The sequence below is a fragment of the Oncorhynchus kisutch genome, linkage group LG12 (assembly GCF_002021735.2).
Source record: "Oncorhynchus kisutch isolate 150728-3 linkage group LG12, Okis_V2, whole genome shotgun sequence".
Lineage (NCBI taxonomy): Eukaryota > Metazoa > Chordata > Actinopteri > Salmoniformes > Salmonidae > Oncorhynchus > Oncorhynchus kisutch.
In genome coordinates, this window is record NC_034185.2 from 48113483 (window position 1) to 48133016 (window position 19534).

The 19534-nt window shown below is 44.1% G+C and overlaps 1 protein-coding gene across 4 annotated transcripts in view; it reads left to right on the forward strand.

The window, feature by feature from the left end:
- Positions 1 to 19534, forward strand: part of LOC109901089 (double C2-like domain-containing protein beta) — a 48950-nt gene that overhangs the window by 16187 nt on the left and 13229 nt on the right. For all 4 annotated transcript variants that reach the window (XM_031837690.1, XM_031837689.1, XM_031837688.1 and 1 more), the window contains exons 6-8: positions 9586 to 9712; positions 9922 to 9978; positions 10375 to 10499. In XM_031837690.1, coding sequence (XP_031693550.1) covers positions 9586 to 9712; positions 9922 to 9978; positions 10375 to 10499 — 309 coding nt within the window. The remainder of the gene's footprint in view (positions 1 to 9585; positions 9713 to 9921; positions 9979 to 10374; positions 10500 to 19534) is intronic.

The following is a 19534-nucleotide window of genomic DNA, read 5'->3' on the forward strand; positions in this document are numbered from 1 at the left end:
GCGTGGTTGTGTTTGTGTGTTTGGCAGCGTCATGATAAATGCAGGAATGTAAAACCCATGCCTCAGGGATATACACACAGACATAGGCACTCATACGCACACACAGAGTGCCTTCAAAAAGTATTCACACCCCTTGACATTTCCCCCACATTTTATTGTGTTACAAAGTGGGATTAAAATGGATTTAATTGTCATTTTTTTTGTCATCGATCTACACAAAATACTCTGTAATGTCAAAGCGGAAGACCATTTTTAACTTTTGTCTAAATACCTAAGTATTGAACCCCCTGAGTCAACACATATTAGAATCACCTTTGACAGCAATTACAGCTGTGACTCTTTCTGGGTAAGCCTCTAAGAGCTTTGCACACATAGATTATACAAAATTTTCACATTATTCTTTGAAAATAAATTTCAAGCTCTGTCAAGATGGTTTTTGATCATTGCCAAACAGCCATTTACAAATCCTGCAATAGATTTTCAAGTCGATTTAAGTCAAAACTGTAACTTGGCAACTCAGGAACTTTCCATGTCATCTTGGTCAGCAACTCCAGTGTAAATGTGGCCTTGTGTTTTCGGTTATTGTCCTGCTGAAAGGTATATTTGTCTCGCAGTGTATGGTGGAAAGCAGACCCAGGTTTTCCTCTAGGATTTTGACTGTGCTTAGCTCTATTCCGTTTATTTTTATCCTAAAATACTCCCTATTCTTTGCCAATGACAAGCATACCCATAACATGATGTAGCCACCACCATGCTTGAAAATATGAAGAGTGGCACTTAGTGATGTGTTGTTGGATTTGCCCCAAACAAAGCTCTTTGAATTCAGGACATAAAGTTCATTTCTTTGCCACATTTTTTGCAGTTTTACTTCAGTGACTTATTGCAAACAGGATTTGTGTATTGGAATGTATTGATACACCATCCATAGTGTAATTAATTAATTCACCATGCTCAAAGGGATATTCAGCATCTGCTTTTGAAATGTTTACCAATGTTCTACCAATAGGTGCCCTTCTTTTTCTTTTTCTTTAAACCTTTATTTAACTAGGCAAGTCAGTTAAGAACAAATTTTATTTTGAATGACGACCTAGGAAGAGTGGGTAAACTGCCTTGTTCAGGGGCAGAACGACAGATTTGTACCTTGTCAGCTCGGGGATTACGAACTTGCAACCTTTCGGTTACTAGTCCAACGCTCTAACCACTAGGCTACGCTGCCGCCCCTTTGTGAGGCATTGGAAAACTTCCCTGGTCGATGTGGTTGAATCTGTGTTTGAAATGAACTGTTCGACTGAGGGACCTTATGGATGACTCTATGTGTGGAGAACAGAGATGAGGTGGTCATTCAAAAATCGTTCTAAACACTATTATTGCACACAGAGTGAGTCCATGCCACGTATTATGTGACTTGTTAAGCAAATGTATACTCCTGAACTTATTTAGGCTTGCCATAACAAAGTGGTTGAATACTGATTGACTCAAGACATTTCGGCTCTTAATTTTTAAATCATTTGTAAAGATTTCCAATAAGATAACACCACTTTGACATTATGGGATATTGTGTATAGGCCAGGGACACACACTCTCTATTTAGTCCATTTTGTTGTGTCAATCCATTTTAACACAACAAAATGTAGAAAAAGTCAAGGGGCGTGAATACTTTCTGAAGGGACTGTACACACACTCCTCACCCCCTCTCTAATGCATCCGGTCTGGTGTGTGCACTGGACAGATGCCCTCTGGCATGCAGTCAAGGACAGACACTGGGCAGAGAAGCCATGTAGCCCCCCACTCCCCCCAGACACACACACACACCCCCAAACACACACACACACACACACTCCATCTCTTTGTAGATAAGGTTTCAGGAAAGACCCTGAATGCCCAGGGAACCCACCTGACCTCCAGCCAAGGAGACAGCCCCCAGACACAGGCCAGCACAGAAGCTAGGCAGAGCCAGGAAAGGCAGGACAGAACGGAAGATAGAGAGGGAGGGGTTCCAAGACAGAGGGGATTAAAGACGGTAGAGCGATGCCAGGAAAAGGGAGGATGGAGGAGGGGAGAAAGCCAGGGCAAAGAGGGGGATGCCAAGAAACAGGGGTGTAGATGAGGACAGACGGGAAAGGAAAGGGAGGTGAGGATAGAAGAGAGGATTGGGGTTCCAAGAAAGAGGGGATGGAGGTGGAGAAAGTGAGGGAACAGGAGGAGAGAAAGAGGCACAGTGATTAGGAGAGGGGGAACATTTTCAGATGAGAGGGACTGGGGTGGAAAGAGAGAGTGGGATGCAGGGCAAACCAAGAAAGGGAGAACAAGTTGAGGGCAGAGAGAGAGAGAGATGGAAAGAGAAAGGGGCAGAGGAATAGGGAGAGAGCCTATGGAGAGAAGACAAGGAATGGAGTGAGTGAGAGAGAAAGAAAGCGGGAGGGCAGACCGAGGAAGACAGGAGAGGGCGTGAGTCCCAGTCTGTGTGTACCCTGACGTGCTGCCTGCCCCCTGGCTTGGCCCCTCTGTGAGACCTGCATCATCAGTCCCAGCAGGGTAGATCAGGAGGGGGGGGCTACTCAAAACTCTTCCCCCAACACGGTGCACCGCCAAGCTCAGCCTCTCCCCATGGGGGCAGCCTGGGGAACCAGAGCTGTAGAACTGGATAATAGCTGAACAGCAGGCTTTACACTTGGGCACAATGACTGGGAAATGGGAATTAGCGCAGCATAGGCAGTGGATGTGAATAGGAAATTGTAGTGTAGCATAGGCAGTGGATGTGAATAGGGAATTTTAGTGTAGTATAGAATGGATGTGAATAGGGAAGTGTAGTGTAGCACAGGCAGTGGATGTGAATAGGGAATTGTAGCGTAGCACAGGCAGTGGATGTGAATAGGGAAGTGTAGCGTAGCACAGGCAGTGGATGTGAATAGGGAATTGTAGCGTAGCACAGGCAGTGGATGTGAATAGGGAATTGTAGCGTAGCATAGGCAGTGGATGTGATTTGGGAAGTGTAGCGTAGCACAGGCAGTGGATGTGAATAGGGAATTGTAGCGTAGCACAGGCAGTGGATGTGAATAGGGAAGTGTAGCGTAGCACAGGCAGTGGATGTGAATAGGGAAGTGTAGCGTAGCACAGGCAGTGGATGTGAATAGGGAATTGTAGCGTAGCACAGGCAGTGGATGTGAATAGGGAATTGTAGCGTAGCACAGGCAGTGGATGTGAATAGGGAATTGTAGCGTAGCACAGGCAGTGGATGTGAATAGGGAATTGTAGCGTAGCACAGGCAGTGGATGTGAATAGTGAAGTGTAGCGTAGCACAGGCAGTGGATGTGAATAGGGAATTGTAGCGTAGCACAGGCAGTGGATGTGAATAGGGAAGTGTAGCGTAGCACAGGCAGTGGATGTGAATAGGGAAGTGTAGCGTAGCACAGGCAGTGGATGTGAATAGGGAATTGTAGCGTAGCACAGGCAGTGGATGTGAATAGGGAATTGTAGCGTAGCACAGGCAGTGGATGTGAATAGGGAATTGTAGCGTAGCACAGGCAGTGGATGTGAATAGGGAATTGTAGCGTAGCACAGGCAGTGGATGTGAATAGTGAAGTGTAGCGTAGCACAGGCAGTGGATGTGAATAGGGAATTGTAGCGTAGCACAGGCAGTGGATGTGAATAGGGAAGTGTAGCGTAGCACAGGCAGTGGATGTGAATAGGGAAGTGTAGCGTAGCACAGGCAGTGGATGTGAATAGGGAATTGTAGCGTAGCACAGGCAGTGGATGTGAATAGGGAATTGTAGCGTAGCACAGGCAGTGGATGTGAATAGGGAATTGTAGTGGAGCATAGGGACTGATAATGCTAATGTGCATTTACCTTCCAGCAAGGACTTTTATTGTGTTTTACAACTTCAGGCGCAAGGAATTAGCTGTAACTTAATTTCTTCCAAAATGCTGCCCCTATACTTGTTAGTAGACGGCAGGGGTGGGTCTTGGCAATTGTAGCTCCCACTGAGGTAAAAAAAAATACCAAATGTCCTCCTCTTATATCATATTTCTTGGCTGCAATCAATAAATGTATGACAAAGGTGAGATAGTAACGATAAAAAGTTTAGCATTCTGATAACTAATGGTTATGGTTAGGTTTGGGCGAGGGGAAGTTTATCCTAGATCTGTACCCAGGGTAAACTTGACCCCGGAGCATCCTGCTGTCAGTCAATGGAGAGCTCCATAGCGGTGTAGGGAAAGTATGTCGGCTCTGTGTGACAAAATCACGGCTACCGTCAACACCTTGCCATAGCCCAGACAAAACCGACAGAGTGCCAGTCTGATGGCAGAACTTTTCCACCTCTCTATCTCTCGACGGTTGAACCTCAAAGATACAAACCTCAGAGTTACGGACCGACCAGTCAACTGAACAGGCTAAATCAAACCAGTCCAGTACACATATTAAATGAAGAATAAAAATGAACTTAATGGTGTCTGGCTAAATGATTCGAAAACACATGTAACTACTCAATAAATATTTTCTATAAGGCTTTGATGCACCGTGAATTTCGAAGTTACAGACATTTCAGTTCAGACCTCCATCGAACATGTTCGTATCACGGAGGTCCTACTGTATCTCTCTACACTGAGTATGCAAAACATTGCTCTTTCCATGACATAGACTTACCAGGTGAATCCAGGTGACAGCTATGATCCCATATTGATGTTACGTGTTAAATCCACTTCAAATCAGTGTAGATGAAGGGGAAGAGACAGGTTAAAGAAGGATGTTTAAGCCTTAAGACAATTGAGACATGTATTGTGCCAGGATGAATGGGCAAGACAAAGTATTTAAGTTCTGTTGAACGGGGTTTGGTAGCAGGTGCCGGGCGCACGGGTTTGTGTCAAAAACTGCAGCGCTGCTGGGGTTTTCACACTCAAGAATGGCCCAACCACCCAAAGGACATCCAGCCCAACTTGACACAACTGTGGGAAGCTTGAGAGTCAACATGGGCCAGAATCCCTGTGGAACAATTTCGACACCTTGTAGAGTCCATGCCCCGACTAATTGAGGTTGTTCTGAGGGTAAGGGAAGGAGGGGGTCCAACTCAATATTAGGAAGGTGTTCCTAATGTTTGGTATACTTAGTGTATCTCTACCTGTCTCTCTCCACTACTTCTTCACGACTGCTGAGGTGCAATGCAGACATACCACCATCATGTCATATAGAATGACACATACAATGGTTACTGATCCGTTGTATAAGAATTGGTCAAATGCATGTTACTGTGACCCTGCTGTAAATCTGCATCCCATATGGCACCCTATTCCCTATATGGTGCGCCACTTTTGACCAGAGCCCTATGCATTATATAAGTTGTAGGGTGCCATTTGGGATGCAGTGCATGCCTCACACTGATTAGGATGTAGAGAACACGGTTGGGGTGAAATTGTGGGAGTATCATGAAGAGCCTTCTGGTCCTGACTCGCGCACACACACGCACGGCAGGTATGACTAACACGCTGGAACCAACAGGAACCACTGTCACAGGGGGGATAAAAAGAGAGCGAGGGAGAGAGAGAGAGCGCAATTACCCAGGCGACAGCCCAGAGGGATACGCAGGAAGGTGAGAGAACATCTGAGAGCAGTAGAGTAGTAGTAGTTGAAAGAGTAAACACGACCAGCCTTGTGAAAGGACTAGCATGCCGCAGTTGTCATAGTTACTTGAGAAAAACTCAAGGCCATTCTCAGTTCTTAATAAAACATCTCAAGTGCACTATAGAGGCACAAATGTACTCTCAAATTTTGTTTTTTTGCAGACCATATTTCTTCAACACAAGATGTGCTTAATGCCGGCTTATTCTACTCCTCACTTCAAAACTAAGGTTCCGATCAGAGCTGTTCCGCAACACACAGAGACATGTCTATCTGTCTGTCTGCTGCAGTGGCGGTCAGTGCCGTTTATGATGAGGGAGGACATTTTTTTTTCATTAGCATGGCCTTCTTTCTATTACAGCATTTTGGATGGCTGTCATTCATATTCCATTCACCCAGTTCAATGTAACAGCAATAGGTTTAGACTGCTACATGATACTCACATTTTTCCTATACCCATCATGGGGTTGTTACAACCTAGCCTATGAATGAACGTTTACAACGTAGATGCACACAGGTCGAGAGAAAATGTTGAGGTGACAGACAGTGACACATGGACAGACAGCAACACATTCAATACACCCCTGATCACGTGTAAACACAGTTCACTTTCATAGCAGCCACGTTGTATTCCTTCTCTCATCTATGCGCTCTCCTCCTCTCACCTTTTCACTTCGTTTGTGGACTTCAATGCACAACACATCAACAGTATGTGACCAGGCAAAAGAAAAACAAGCCAAGCCAAACCATATCCAAACCACACATCATTGTCACCATATGAATTAAAGTAACATCCTAGTCTACATAGCTAATACAACTGTGTTAGTAAACCCCCTACAATTATGCAGTAACGTTACAGTCACTTAGCAGTAGAGCAGTTATACCAGTGGGCCCCGGTGGAAATAAATGAGTAAAACCAAAAGCTTTTACCTTGATATGGAAGAGTTCCAATGTTGTGTTGGATAGTCATAGCCAGCTATCTAACATGGCATCCCTGTGTTTGAGCTGGGTGTTTTGAGTAGGCCAAACTAGCTAGCTGCATTCGCTAGCTAAGTGAAACTGAAAAAACAAATTTGAAATCTCTCTCTTTCTCTTGCTTCTCCTTCATTTTTGAAGAAATTGCTTTGTTCACTCACCACATTTTATGGACTGCAGTGCTAGCTAGCTGTAGCTTACGCGTTCAGCACTAGATTCATTCACTGATGCTTTGATTGGATGGACAACATGTCAATTAATGCTCCAAGAGCTCTGACAGGTTGACGCATGTCCTCTGGAAGTTGTCATAATTGCTGTGCAAATCTATGAAAGGGGGTGAGAACCAAGAGCCTCCCAGGTTTTGTAATGAAGTCAATATACCAAGAGGAGGAAGGAAGTTAGCTGTCCTCCGGCTACACCATGGTGTTACCCTACAGAGTGCTGTTGAGGCTACTGTAGAGATGTCATTGCAAAACAGTGTGTCTAATAAATGATTTGTTGACGTAAATATATTTAGTATAGTTTTATCTATACAATGTTTTACAATTGTTATTTGTATTGAATTCACTGAAGAGGATGGACCTCCCCTTCCTCCTCTGAGGAGCCGCCACTGGTCTGCTGTCATTGAGGACAGACAGGCAGACAGACAGACAGGCAGACAGACAGACAGGCAGACAGACAGACAGACAGACAGACAGACACGGACGGACGGACGGACGGACGGACGGACGGACGGACGGACGGACGGACGGACGGACGGACGGACGGACGGACGGACGGACAGACAGACAGACAGACAGACATACATGTACAGCATAGAGTATAGCTACAGGTAACTGCCAAAATTACTGACATAATTTGTCTTAATAGGGCCAGAACAGCTTCAATACACCTTGCCAAAGATTCTAAAAGTGTCTGGAACTCTACTGGAGGAATGCAACACCATTCTTCCACAATAAATGTAATTATTTGGGTTGCGATCTGATCACATGACAATGGTATATGGTTTATATCATTTTCATGCTAATCAAACCATTCAATGGCCACTCCTGCCCTGTGGATGGGGAATTGTCATCCTATGGGAGCATAGCCATGGTAGCCAAAATAATGGCCTGCCCACCATTTTTATACATGAGCCTAAACATGACGGGATGTTAATTTCTTAATTACTTAAAATCTAACTTTATTTGTCATATGCGCCAAATACAACAAGTGTACACCTTACCATGAATTGCTTACTTACAAGCCCTTAACTCTTCTTTAACTTCATTGTTGGTTAAGAATATATTTACCAAATAAACAAAAAAATTATAAAAAGTAACACAATAAAATAACAATAATGATGCTATATACAGGGGGTACCAGTACCCAGTCAATGTGCGGGGGCACATAGATAAACAGCGAGCAACAGCAACCACCTGGGGGCGGCCCGTCAGGAAGTCCAGGATCCAGTTGCAGAGGGAGGTGTTTAGTCCCAGGGTCCTTAGCTTAATGATGAGCTTAGTGGGCACTGTGGTGTTGAACACTGAGCTGTAGTTAATGAACAGCATTCTCAAATAGGTGTTCCTTTTGTCCAGGTGGGAAAGGGCAGTGTGAAGTGCGACAGAAATTGCATCATCTGTGGATCTGTTGGGGCAGTATTCGAATTGGAGTGGGTCTAGGGCGTCTGGGAGGATGCTGTTGATGTGAGCCATGACCAGCCTTTCAAAGCACTTCATGGCTACTGATGTGAGTGCTACGGGACGGTCAATCATTTACGCAGGTTACCTTCGCTTCCTTGGGCACAGGGACTGTTATGGTGGTCTGCTTGAAACATGTAGGTAATACTCGGTTGAAAATGTCAGTGAATACACTTGCCAGTTGGTCTGCGCATGCTTTGAGTACATGTCCTGGTAATCGATCTGGCCCCATGGCTTTGTGAATGTTGACCTGTTAAAGGTCTTGCTCACATCGGCTACCGAGAGCGTTATCACAGTCATCCAGAACAGCTGGTGCTCTCGTGCATGCTTCAGTGTTGCTTGCCTCAAAGTGAGCACAGGAGGTATTTAGCTGGTCTGGTAGGCTCGGTGCACTGTGCAGCTTGCATCTGGGTTTCAATTTGTAGTCCATAATAGTCTTCAAGCCCTGCCACATCCGATGAGCATCAGAGCCGGTGTAGTAGGATTCAATCTTAATCCTGTATTGACGCTTTGTTTGTTTGATGGTTCGTCTGAGGGCATGTCAGGATTTTTTATAAGCGTCCACATTAGTGTTCCACTCCTTGAAACCGACAGCTTTAGCCTTTAGCTCGATGCGGATGTTGCCTGTAATCAATGGCTTCTGGTTGGGATTTGAACGTAAGGTCCCTGTGGGGACGATGTCGTCGATGCACTTATTGATGAAGCCGATGACTGAGGTGGTATACTCCTCAATGCCATTTGTTGTATCCCGGAACATATTCCAGTCTATGCTAGCAAAACAGTCCTGTAGCGTAGCATCCGCGTCATCTGACCACTTCCGTATCGAGCGAGTCACTGGTACTTCCTTCTTTCGTTTTTTGCATGTAAGCAGCAATCAGGAGGATAGACTTATGGTTGGATTTGCCAAATGGAGGGTGGGGGAGAGCTTTGTATGCATCTCTGTGTGTGGAGTAAAGGTGGTCACTAAGAGCGCCGCTTCTGGATGAGCGTTTTGTGGTTTGCTTATGGCCTTATAGAGTTGGTTGAGTGCCGGTCTTGGTGCCAGCATTGGTCTGTGGTGGTAAGTAGACAGCTATGAATAATATAGATGAGAACTCTCTTGTTAGAGAAGCACCTGATTTTAATATCCTTTGCATCCCTCATTTACTCAGGTATTTCCATTATTTTGGCAGTTACTTGTAGATCAGTGGGGTTTCTATCTGCAGCTTAGAGTCCCCACTGCTAGCTCTTGAGAGGATATGTTTCTATTGCTCACTGTCTGTCTGTCTGTCTGTCTGTCTCTGTGTGTGTGTGTGTGTCATTCCTGTCTGTGTGTAGGCTGTGTGTGTGCGACATGGACAGGCTCGGTCGTAACGAGTTTATCGGAGAGGTCCGTGTCGCCTTGAAGAAACTGAGCAAGGGCGAGAGCAAAAGATTCAAAATGGGTCTGGAGAGAATCACACAGGTATGTAGTGTGTGTGTGTGCATGCGAGAGAGAGAAAGAGAGAGTGTGTGCGTATGCATGTGTGTTTTTGTGTGTGTGTGTGCGTGTGAGTGAGCGCGTGAGTGAGTGTGTGTGTGTGTGCACATGTGCGTGTGTATGCGTCAGTTCGCCAATGGACTCTAATGATTTATAAACTGTGCATTGAATTCAATCTCCCTTCTCACACTCAGAACAAAGACATCAACAAAGAAACCGTGGAGCAAGGAACACCTGTGGCTGAGGAAGAGGTAAGAAGATTACTATCATTGTCATAAATAGTAGAGATTGTCATATAGATATAGTATTGGCCGTAGCAGGAGTAGTAACATTAGTTGTGCTACTACTATTACAGTAGTAATGGTGCCACTATGATAGTAGTAGTACTAATCCCACTGTTAGTGACATTCCTGTCACTGATTTCCCAACATGCAATTCATCTTATTATTTTAATTCATTTTGTAACTTTTTTGTTCCATGAATTTTAAGTTACCCTATTTGTAAGTATGTTTTTACTGCCTGTTTTACATGTGTTGGTCTTAATTCATGAACAGTCAGTCCATTGACATACATTAAGGGAACTATCAATACAGTTTAGTTCAAATTTGTAGTGGTGTCATTGTTAACTGTGTGTCCCCCTCCCCCAGCGTGGTCGTATCCTGGTGTCGCTGTGCTACAGTCCAGAAAAGAGCTGTCTACTGGTTGGCATCGTACGCTGTGCCCACCTCGCTGCTATGGACTCCAATGGGTACTCTGACCCCTTCGTCAAGATGTAAGTCTTGACACACACACACACACACACACACAGGACGGAATGAAGATGGGTTGATGGATGGAACAAATGGAGGAACGAATGGAGGAGAGGTTGTTGTGGTTGTCCCCTGTCATTTCACATTACTTGTTGTTATACATTAGTTGGTACTGTGGTGTTCTGTTGCTAGATGCCAGTCAGCAGTCCTCCCTGTTGTGCCGGCTGGCACATATAGGGCAGCAACAAAGGCTCTCTAGCGTTGCTGCAAAAAAGGAAGTGGAAGAGGGAGAAAGTAAGGAACTTGTTATGTCGGCCCTGCATTAAAGACCAAAATTGGTTAAAGAAAATTGTAATAACAAAAAAAAAAGTATACCAGTTTCATTTAAGGACCAAAAATGTACAGCCTTGCCATATAGATTTGTTACGGCGTTCGTCTGTAGAAGGAGAAGCGGACGAAAATGCAGCGTGATAAGTTAGATACATATTTAATGATGAAGAAAAAAACGAACAAAAACAAAACAACAAAAGTAACGTGAAAACCTAAACAGTCTATCTTGTGCTAACACACACAGAGACATGAACAATCACCCACAAACACACAGTGAAACCAAATATGGTTCTCAATCAGAGACAACGATAATCACCTGACTCTGATTGAGAACCGCCTCAGGCAGCCATAGACTTTACTAGACAACCCTACTCAGCCACAATCCCAATACCTACTAAAACCCCAATACAAAAACACAACACAAAATAAACCCATGTCACACCCTGGCCTGACCAAATAAATATATAAACACAAAATACTAAGACCAGGGCGTGACAAGATTTTAGTATTTCAATTTTTATTTTAGTATTTCAATTTAAATTATTAAACAAAATTATTGCAACCAATATAATGTTATATATAGTATATACAGTGGGGCAAAAAAGTATTTAGTCAGCCACCAATTGTGCAAGTTCTCCCACTTAAAAAGATGAGAGAGGCCTGTAATTTTCATCATAGGTACACTTCAACTATGACAGACAAAATGAAAAAAAAAATCCAGAGAATCACATTGTAGGATTCTTTATTAATTTATGTGCAAATTATGGTGGAAAATAAGTATTTGGTCAATAACAAAATTTTCTCTCAATACTTTGTTATATACCCTTTGTTGGCAATGACAGAGGTCAAACGTTTTCTGTAAGTCTTCACAAGGTTTTCACACACTGTTGGGATCCTTGTCATGCTGAAAGACCCAGCCACGTTTCATCTTCAATGCCCTTGCTGATGGAAGGAGGTTTTCACTCAAAATCTCACAATACATGGCCCCATTCATTCTTTCCTTTACACAGATCAGTCGTCCTGGTCCCTTTGCAGAAAAACAGCCCCAAAGCATGATGTTTCCACCCCCATGCTTCATAGTAGGTATGGTGTTATTTGGATGCAACTCAGCATTCTTTGTCCTCCAAACACGACGAGTTGAGTTTTTACCAAAAAGTTATATTTTGATTTCATCTGACCATATGACATTCTCCCAATCTTCTTCTGGATCATCCAAATGTTCTCTAGCAAACTTCAGACGGGCCTGGACATGTACTGGCTTAAGCAGGGGGACACGTCTGGCACTGCAGGATTTGAGTCCCTGGCGGCGTAGTGTGTTACTGATGGTAGGCTTTGTTACTTTGGTCCCAGCTCTCTGCAGGTCATTCACTAGGTCCCCCCGTGTGGTTCTGGGATTTTTGCTCGCCGTCCTTGTGATCATTTTGACCCCACGGGGTGAGATCTTGCGTGGAGCCCCAGATCGAGGGAGATTATCAGTGGTCTTGTATGTCTTCCTTTTCCTAATAATTGCTCCCACAGTTGATTTCTTCAAACCAAGCTGCTTACCTAGTGCAATTTTGTTTCTGGTGTCCTTTGACAGCTCTTTGGTCTTGGCCATAGTGGAGTTTGGAGTGTGACTGTTTGAGGTTGTGGACAGGTGTCTTTTATACTGATAAGTTCAAACAGGTGCCATTAATACAGGTAATGAGTGGAGGACAGAGGAACCTCTTAAAGACGAAGTTACAGGTCTGTGAGAGCCAGAAATCGTGCTTGTTTGTAGGTGACCAAATACTTATTTTCCACCAAATAAATTCATTACAAATCCTACAATGTGATTTTCTGGATTTTTATTTCTCATTTTGTCTGTCATAGTTGAAGTGTACCTATGATGAAAATTACAGGCCTCTCTCATCTTTTTAAGTGGGAGAACTTGCACAATTGATGGCTGACTAAATACTGTATATATATAGGGGATTGGAAATTATGCATACAATTACATAAAAATCTATATGTAATAATAAAGCTGATCTACCCCATAAAAATGTATTCTTTTATTATAAGGCTCGTTATTAGATGAAGGGAAAGGCCGTAAGCTTTCTTACTTACTAACTTTTTTGACCCCATGGGGAAATTTTGTTGCAGTGTCATGTAAATACAAAACAAAATTGACAATACAACTTTCATAACAGTTACATGCCAATATTATTTTTATTTTTTTAAAGACTAGCCTGCTGGCCTCGATAGGAACATTAGCCTGAGCTATTTAGGAGGGATATCACACCTGGCACAAATGATTGTCGAGTTCACTCTTTCCTGCTGAGGGGGAGCTAGCTTGAAATCTCGCCAGTGTTGCTATTGAATTGGATCCTTTTCTATAGCTCAACTGGTTTCTATGTTGTCAGGTGTGTTGATGAGGTAGAGGACCCTGGTTCAAACCCAGTCAGAGGCAGCACTATATGCTAAGCTAGCACACTGATACTGGTTATAATGACTACATATATCCCATTGACAGTCTCTACCACAACCTTGTTATAGTGCATGAGTCATGACACGTTGAAAGCTTATTTATGCTCCATACAAATTGATAGGGAGACTAACTGGCATAAATAAAGACATGTCACATAAATAAATAATCAACTGCTATTCTTCTCTAGAGTCTAAACCGTCACTAGTCAATGTTTCCCAATCTGGTCCTACAATACCCACTGGACTGCATATTTTCTCTTCCAGTTTGGGAAAATAGCACACCTGATTCAACTAATCAGCCACTCGTCAAGCCTTTGATTAAAATGTGCAGTCGTGGTAAGGTTTCCTAGGAGCACATTGGGAATCGCTGTGCTGGCATTATGTAAGCTAGCAGGATCGTTGTTATTCATATGACAACCTGCACTGTACATATACTGTCGGCATCATGTCTTGACAGAGCATTCAGGCTGAGCCGGAGTCCCAAGTGGCACCATATTTCCTATGGGCCCTTGTCAAAGGTAGCGCACTCTAGGGAATAGGGATGTCATTTGGGACGCATCCTCGGTGTAAACAGATAATCATTATTGGTACACTTCACACCTGAATACGAAAATCCCCAACAGTCATTACATTCAGTTTCCACTCCTACATGGTTTCATAAAAAAAAACTGCCTTTTGTCTATTTGCTTGTAGTGTTGATTTTGATAAGATGGTGCTCTAAAGGGCATAATCTGTAACTTTTGATTGAAACAGAGTGGTATATCTACTCAGGATTATATAATGTGTCCCTGCTGCGAGTTGAGAACCAACTAAATCAGATTCCCACCAAAACCACACCAAAGACGTCATTCACGATAAGTCATCAAATAAAGACAGCACTTCTAAAGCCTATTTCACACCATAGCCAGCCCATGGATTGATGTTTCAGCCTTGTCTCAATGAAGAGTTTGGCGTTCGACTATCCCACGTGCAGTTACAAGCCTGCTAGCAGCAAGGCAGATGCGCAATACCCACCGTCGTAGTACGGATGAAGCCTGAGCTGGAATGTGAAGCTAACTGAAGCTGGCTAGCTTTTTTGTATAATCTGCGTCGTAGTATACCCCTCTGATTCGTAGTATAGGGCTCTGGGGTTCCCCCTGCACTTGTTGGTAAACTGTGGTGAGGAGGGGTGGGACTGTAAATGTAAAGTATGTTGGGAATTCCCATGTTCAGGGGTCAAATGTATGAATCCAAGATGAGATTGGAACAACGGTACGAAGAATAAGAAATATATTAGCAATATAATGTATTTATAAAGCCCTTTTTACATCAGCAGATGTCACAAAGTGATTATACAAAAACCCAGCCTAAAACCCCAAACAGCAAGCAGTGCAGATATAGGAGCACGTTGGCTAGGAAAGACAGGAACATAGGAAGAAACCTAGAGAGGAACCAGGCTCTGAGGGGTGGCCAGTACATGGCCATTAAGGCCAGATTGTTCTTCAAGATGTTCAAAAGGTTCATAGATGACCAGCAGGGTCAAATAATAATCTGTGGTTGTAGAGGGTGCAACACGTCAGTACCTCAGGAGGTTGAGAGAGAGAGAGAGAGAGAGAGAGGGAGAGAGAGAGAGAGAGAGAGAGAGGGGGGGGGGAAGAGGTTGAGAGAGAGATGTTGAGAGAGAGAGAGGTGCATTGGAGCGATATAGATGTGTTTAATGCATCACCAGTCCACATATAAGAGATTGAGTTTATGGAATCACACAATATCTGTGACTGTATTTCGGAAGTCAGCGGGCCTAAGGATGGAGAGATGGTGTTAGTCGAGAGGAAAATAGGTTTATAAATGACTACACATATCCTCATTCTCATTCATGGCTCCCTCATATACATTCCTCCCCCATCCCTTTTGAGATGTAGGGAAATATGTAGGAAGTAGGAGCTCAATCTAAACCCCGAAAGATGAAGAGAAGAGGTTAGTCAATGGGACAAAGAGGTCTATCGCTAACTGCATATAGTCTCATTCACGACTCCCTGAAACTCATGCCACTCCTCCAACTTCCCCATTGAGATTATTGAGCTGTGAAGCCAACTTCTTCCAGTCAAGGCTAGATTCAGATAAAGAAACGGAGCAGGGAGGCTGAAAGCAGACCCGTGACAGACAGAGCGAGCTGCTTTTCGTGATTTGTTTTCTCTCCCTTTCCTCGTTTTTTTTCTCCACTTTTTGCTGTTCATTGATTTGTTCCTGCTCTTTTGAGCCGGAGCTGGGTGTCTTATCTGCCTCTATTTTGATGTATGGCGCAATAGAGTTCTGGAGCCAAGAGATTGTTTTTCTCTCATTTTCCCCGTTTTTTTATTTGATCTTTAATCTCTTTTTTAAAATTTATTTTAAAATCTTTGACATGCAGTATCTGTTGTTTATTACGCCAGAACTCTCTCATTTTACAGTCACAAATCTTATTTTAGGCACTCTATTATTTGAGAGTTTCTCATATTTTTTGCTGTCTTTGACGTGCAGTTTACTATCTGTGTTACGTTCGATGCACTCTCTTATTTCACAGTCACAAATCAAATTGTTTGTTTACGACACCCACTCCATGTGAGTAAGTAGGATTCTGTCTGAGTTGCGTTCAAGTCTCTTTTCTCTTCTAGTTTCTCATTTCTGTCTTTGAAACGCCTTGCGTCTGAGCTGCGTTGGAGATGCTCTTCTTTCACAGTCTCAAAAGCTCTGACATTCAACACCTGCTGTTTAGTTAGTAGCCTATTATGTCTGAGCTGTGTTCGAGACGCCGTCTCTCTTCTGGTACTGTGGGGAGTTGTCCTGTGTGTTTGAAGTGTGTTCAGTCAAGCTGGCCGGTAGAATCAGAAGCAGCGGAGTGTTGCAACAGCGGCTGCTGTTATCGTTGTATTGCCTCAGAGCGAGGTGTTCTGTTTGATCCTATTTTGGCGAATTCCGTCGCGCTCGTCTCTGTTCTTTTGTTGTTCCTCAAAGAGAGTAACTATTTGCCTGTACTGTTTGTGATGGTGGTTTAAAGGCATACTCGAACCTGAGTATGTAGGGTAAGACTCAAAACCGAGTGGAGGTGCAGCTGAAATGTACGGTTTACACAGGAGGGGAAAGGCGCAGCTCTCGCTCAAGTAAAGAAAATATGTTTTAGGTTAAAAGCGTTTCATTATCATTTTCCCCTCATGGCAATGTGTAACTTTTAGTTAGAAGTGCTGCCCCTGCACTTGCAAACTGTGACCCTGACTAGATGGCTATGTTTGAGAGCATCAATCTAGATATGACTGATTTACGAATTACAGTAGTTATTTAGGAGGCAAAAGTGATTTGTAGATCAGTCAGTCTGCTCAGGGAGTCAGTGATCAGCAACTGAGCAGAATTGATGCTCTGAAACAACCAAGAGGTGCATCCCAAATGGCACCCTATTCCCTAAACAGTGCACTACTTTTCACCGGGGCCCATATGGCTCGGGACAAAAGTAGTGCTTTAGGGAATAGAATGCTATTTGGGATGCGGCCTGGGTGAATCTCACCTGTCAGACACTATTCTCACTGTCTGTGGGAGAGTAACTGCGGTGAGCGTGGATGCCTCTTTCTCAGTGTGTGTGTCACTGAACCTACTTTTATGGAAGCTATGAAGTTAAGATCCGCTTATGCCCCCAACATCCCAGAATGCATTGCTTCGGTCAGTATGACACACCTGCACAGCAGTACAGCAGTTGTCTGGAGTGTTTCAATTAAATGTATTTATAAAGCCCTTTTTACATCAGCCGATGTCAGAAAGGTCTACAGAGAAACCCAGCCTAAAACCCAAACAGCCAGCAATGCAGATGTAGAAGCACGGTGGCTAGGGGAAACTCCCTAGAAAAGGTAGAAACCTAGGAAGAAACCTAGAGGAAGCAGGCTCCGAGGGGTGGCCAGTCCTCTTCTGGCTGTGCCGGGTGGAGATTAAAATAATGGATCTTTATTTGTATTAAACTAGAATAGTCAGTTAAGAACAAATTCTTATTTACAATGAAGGCCTATACCGGCCAAAACCGGACGACGCCGGGCCAATTGTGCGCGATGCCCTATGGGTCTCCCAATCATGGCCGGTTGTGATACAGCCTGGATTCAAACCAGGGTGCCTGCAGTGATGCCTCTAGCACTGAGATGCAGTGCCTTAGACCACTGCGCCACTCGGGAGCCCTCTAACAGTACATGGCCAAGATGTTCAAACATTCATAGAAGACCAGCATGGTCAAATAATAATAATCACAGTGGTTGTAGAGGACGCAACAGGTCAGCACCTCAGGAGTGAATGTCAGTTGGCTTTTCATAGCTGAGTGTTCAAAGTTCGAGACAGCAGGTCCGGGACATGGTAGCATGTCAGGTGAACAGGTCAGTGTTCCTTAGCCACAGGCAGAACAATTGAAACTGGAGCAGCAGCACGAGCAGGTGGACTGGGAACAGAAAGGAGTCATCTGGCCAGGTAGTCTTGAGGCATGGTCCCAGGGCTCAGGTCCTCCGGGAGGGGAGGGAGAGAGAATTAGAGGGAGCATACTTAAATTCACACAGGACACAGGGTAAGACAGGAGAAATACTCCAGATATAACAGACTGACCCTCGTCCCCCGACAAACTATTGCAGCATAAATACTGGAGGCTGAGACAGGAGGGGTCGGGAGACTCTATGGCCTCGTCTGACGATATCCCCGGACATGGCCAACCAGGCAGGATACAACTCCACCCACTTTGCCAAGGCACAGCCCCCACACCACTTGAGGGATATCTTCAAACCACCAACTTACTACCCTGAGACAAGGCTGAGTATAGCCCCCGAAGATCTCCCCCACGACACAAACCCGGGAGGGGCGTCAACCCGTACAGGAAGATCACGTCAGTGACTCAACCCACTCAAGTGACACACCCCTCCTGGGGACAGCATGGAAGAGCACCAGTAAGCCAGTGACTCAGCCACCGTAATAGGGTTAGAGGCAGAGAATCCCAGTGGAGAGAGGGGAACTGGCCAGGCAGAGACAGCAAAGGCGGTTCGTCGCTCCGTTGCCTTTCCATTGACCTTCACACCCCTGGGCCAGACTACACTCAATCATAGGACCTACTAAAGAAATTAGTCTTCAATGAAGACTTAAAGGTTGAGACCGAGTCTGCGTCTCTCACATGGATAGGCAGACCATTCCATAAAAATGGAGCTGTATAGCAGAAAACCCTGCCTCCAGCTGTTTGCTTAGAAATTCTAGAGAGAGTAAGGAGGTCTGCGTCTTGTGACCGTAGCGTACGTGTAGGTATGTACGGCAGGACCAAATCGGAGAGATCGGTTGGAGCAAGCCCATATAATGCTTTGTAGGTTTGCAGTAAAACCTTGAAATCAGCCCTAGCCTTAACAGGAAGCCAGTGTAGAGAGGCTAGCACTGGACTAATGTGATCCAATTGTTTGGAGTCAAGATTTTAGCAGTCATGTTTAGCAGTAACTGAAGTTTATTTAGTGCTTTATCCGGGTAGCCGGAAAGTAGAGCATTGCAGTAGTCTAATCTAGAAGTGACAAAAGCATGGATGAACTTTTCTGCACCATTTTTGGACATAAAGTTCCTGATTTTGCAATGTTTCTACGATGGATAACAGCTGTCCTTGAAACAGTCTTGATATGTTCGTCAAAAGAGAGATCAGGGTCCAGAGTAACGCCGAGGTCCTTCACAGTTTTATTTGGGACGACTGTACAACCATCAATATTAAATTGTCAGATCCAACAGAAGATCTTTGTTTCTTGGGACCTAGAACTAGCATCTCTGTTATGTCCGAGTTTAAAAGCAAAACATTTGCCGCCATCCACTTCCTTATGTCTGAAACAGGCTTCAGGGAGGGCAATTTTGGGGCTTCACCATGTTGCATCGAAATGTACAGCTGTGTATCGTCTGCATAGCAGTGAAAGTTAACATTATGTTTCCTGAATGACATCACCAAGAGTGAAAATATATAGTGCAAACAATAATGGTCCTAAAACGGAACCTTGAGGAACACTGAAACTCACAGTTGATTTGTCAGAGGACAAACCATCCACAGAGACAATCTGATATATTTTCAACAGATAAGATATAAACCAGACCACAACTTGTCGATGTAGACCAGTTTAGGTTTCCAATCTCTCCAAAACAATGTGGTGATCGATGGTGTCAAAAGCAGCACTAAGGTCTAGGAGCACAAAGGACAGATGCAGAGCCTTGGTCTGACACCATTAAAAGGTCATTTTCCACCTTCACAAGTGCAGTCTCAGCGCTATGATGGGGTCTAAATCCTGACTGAAGC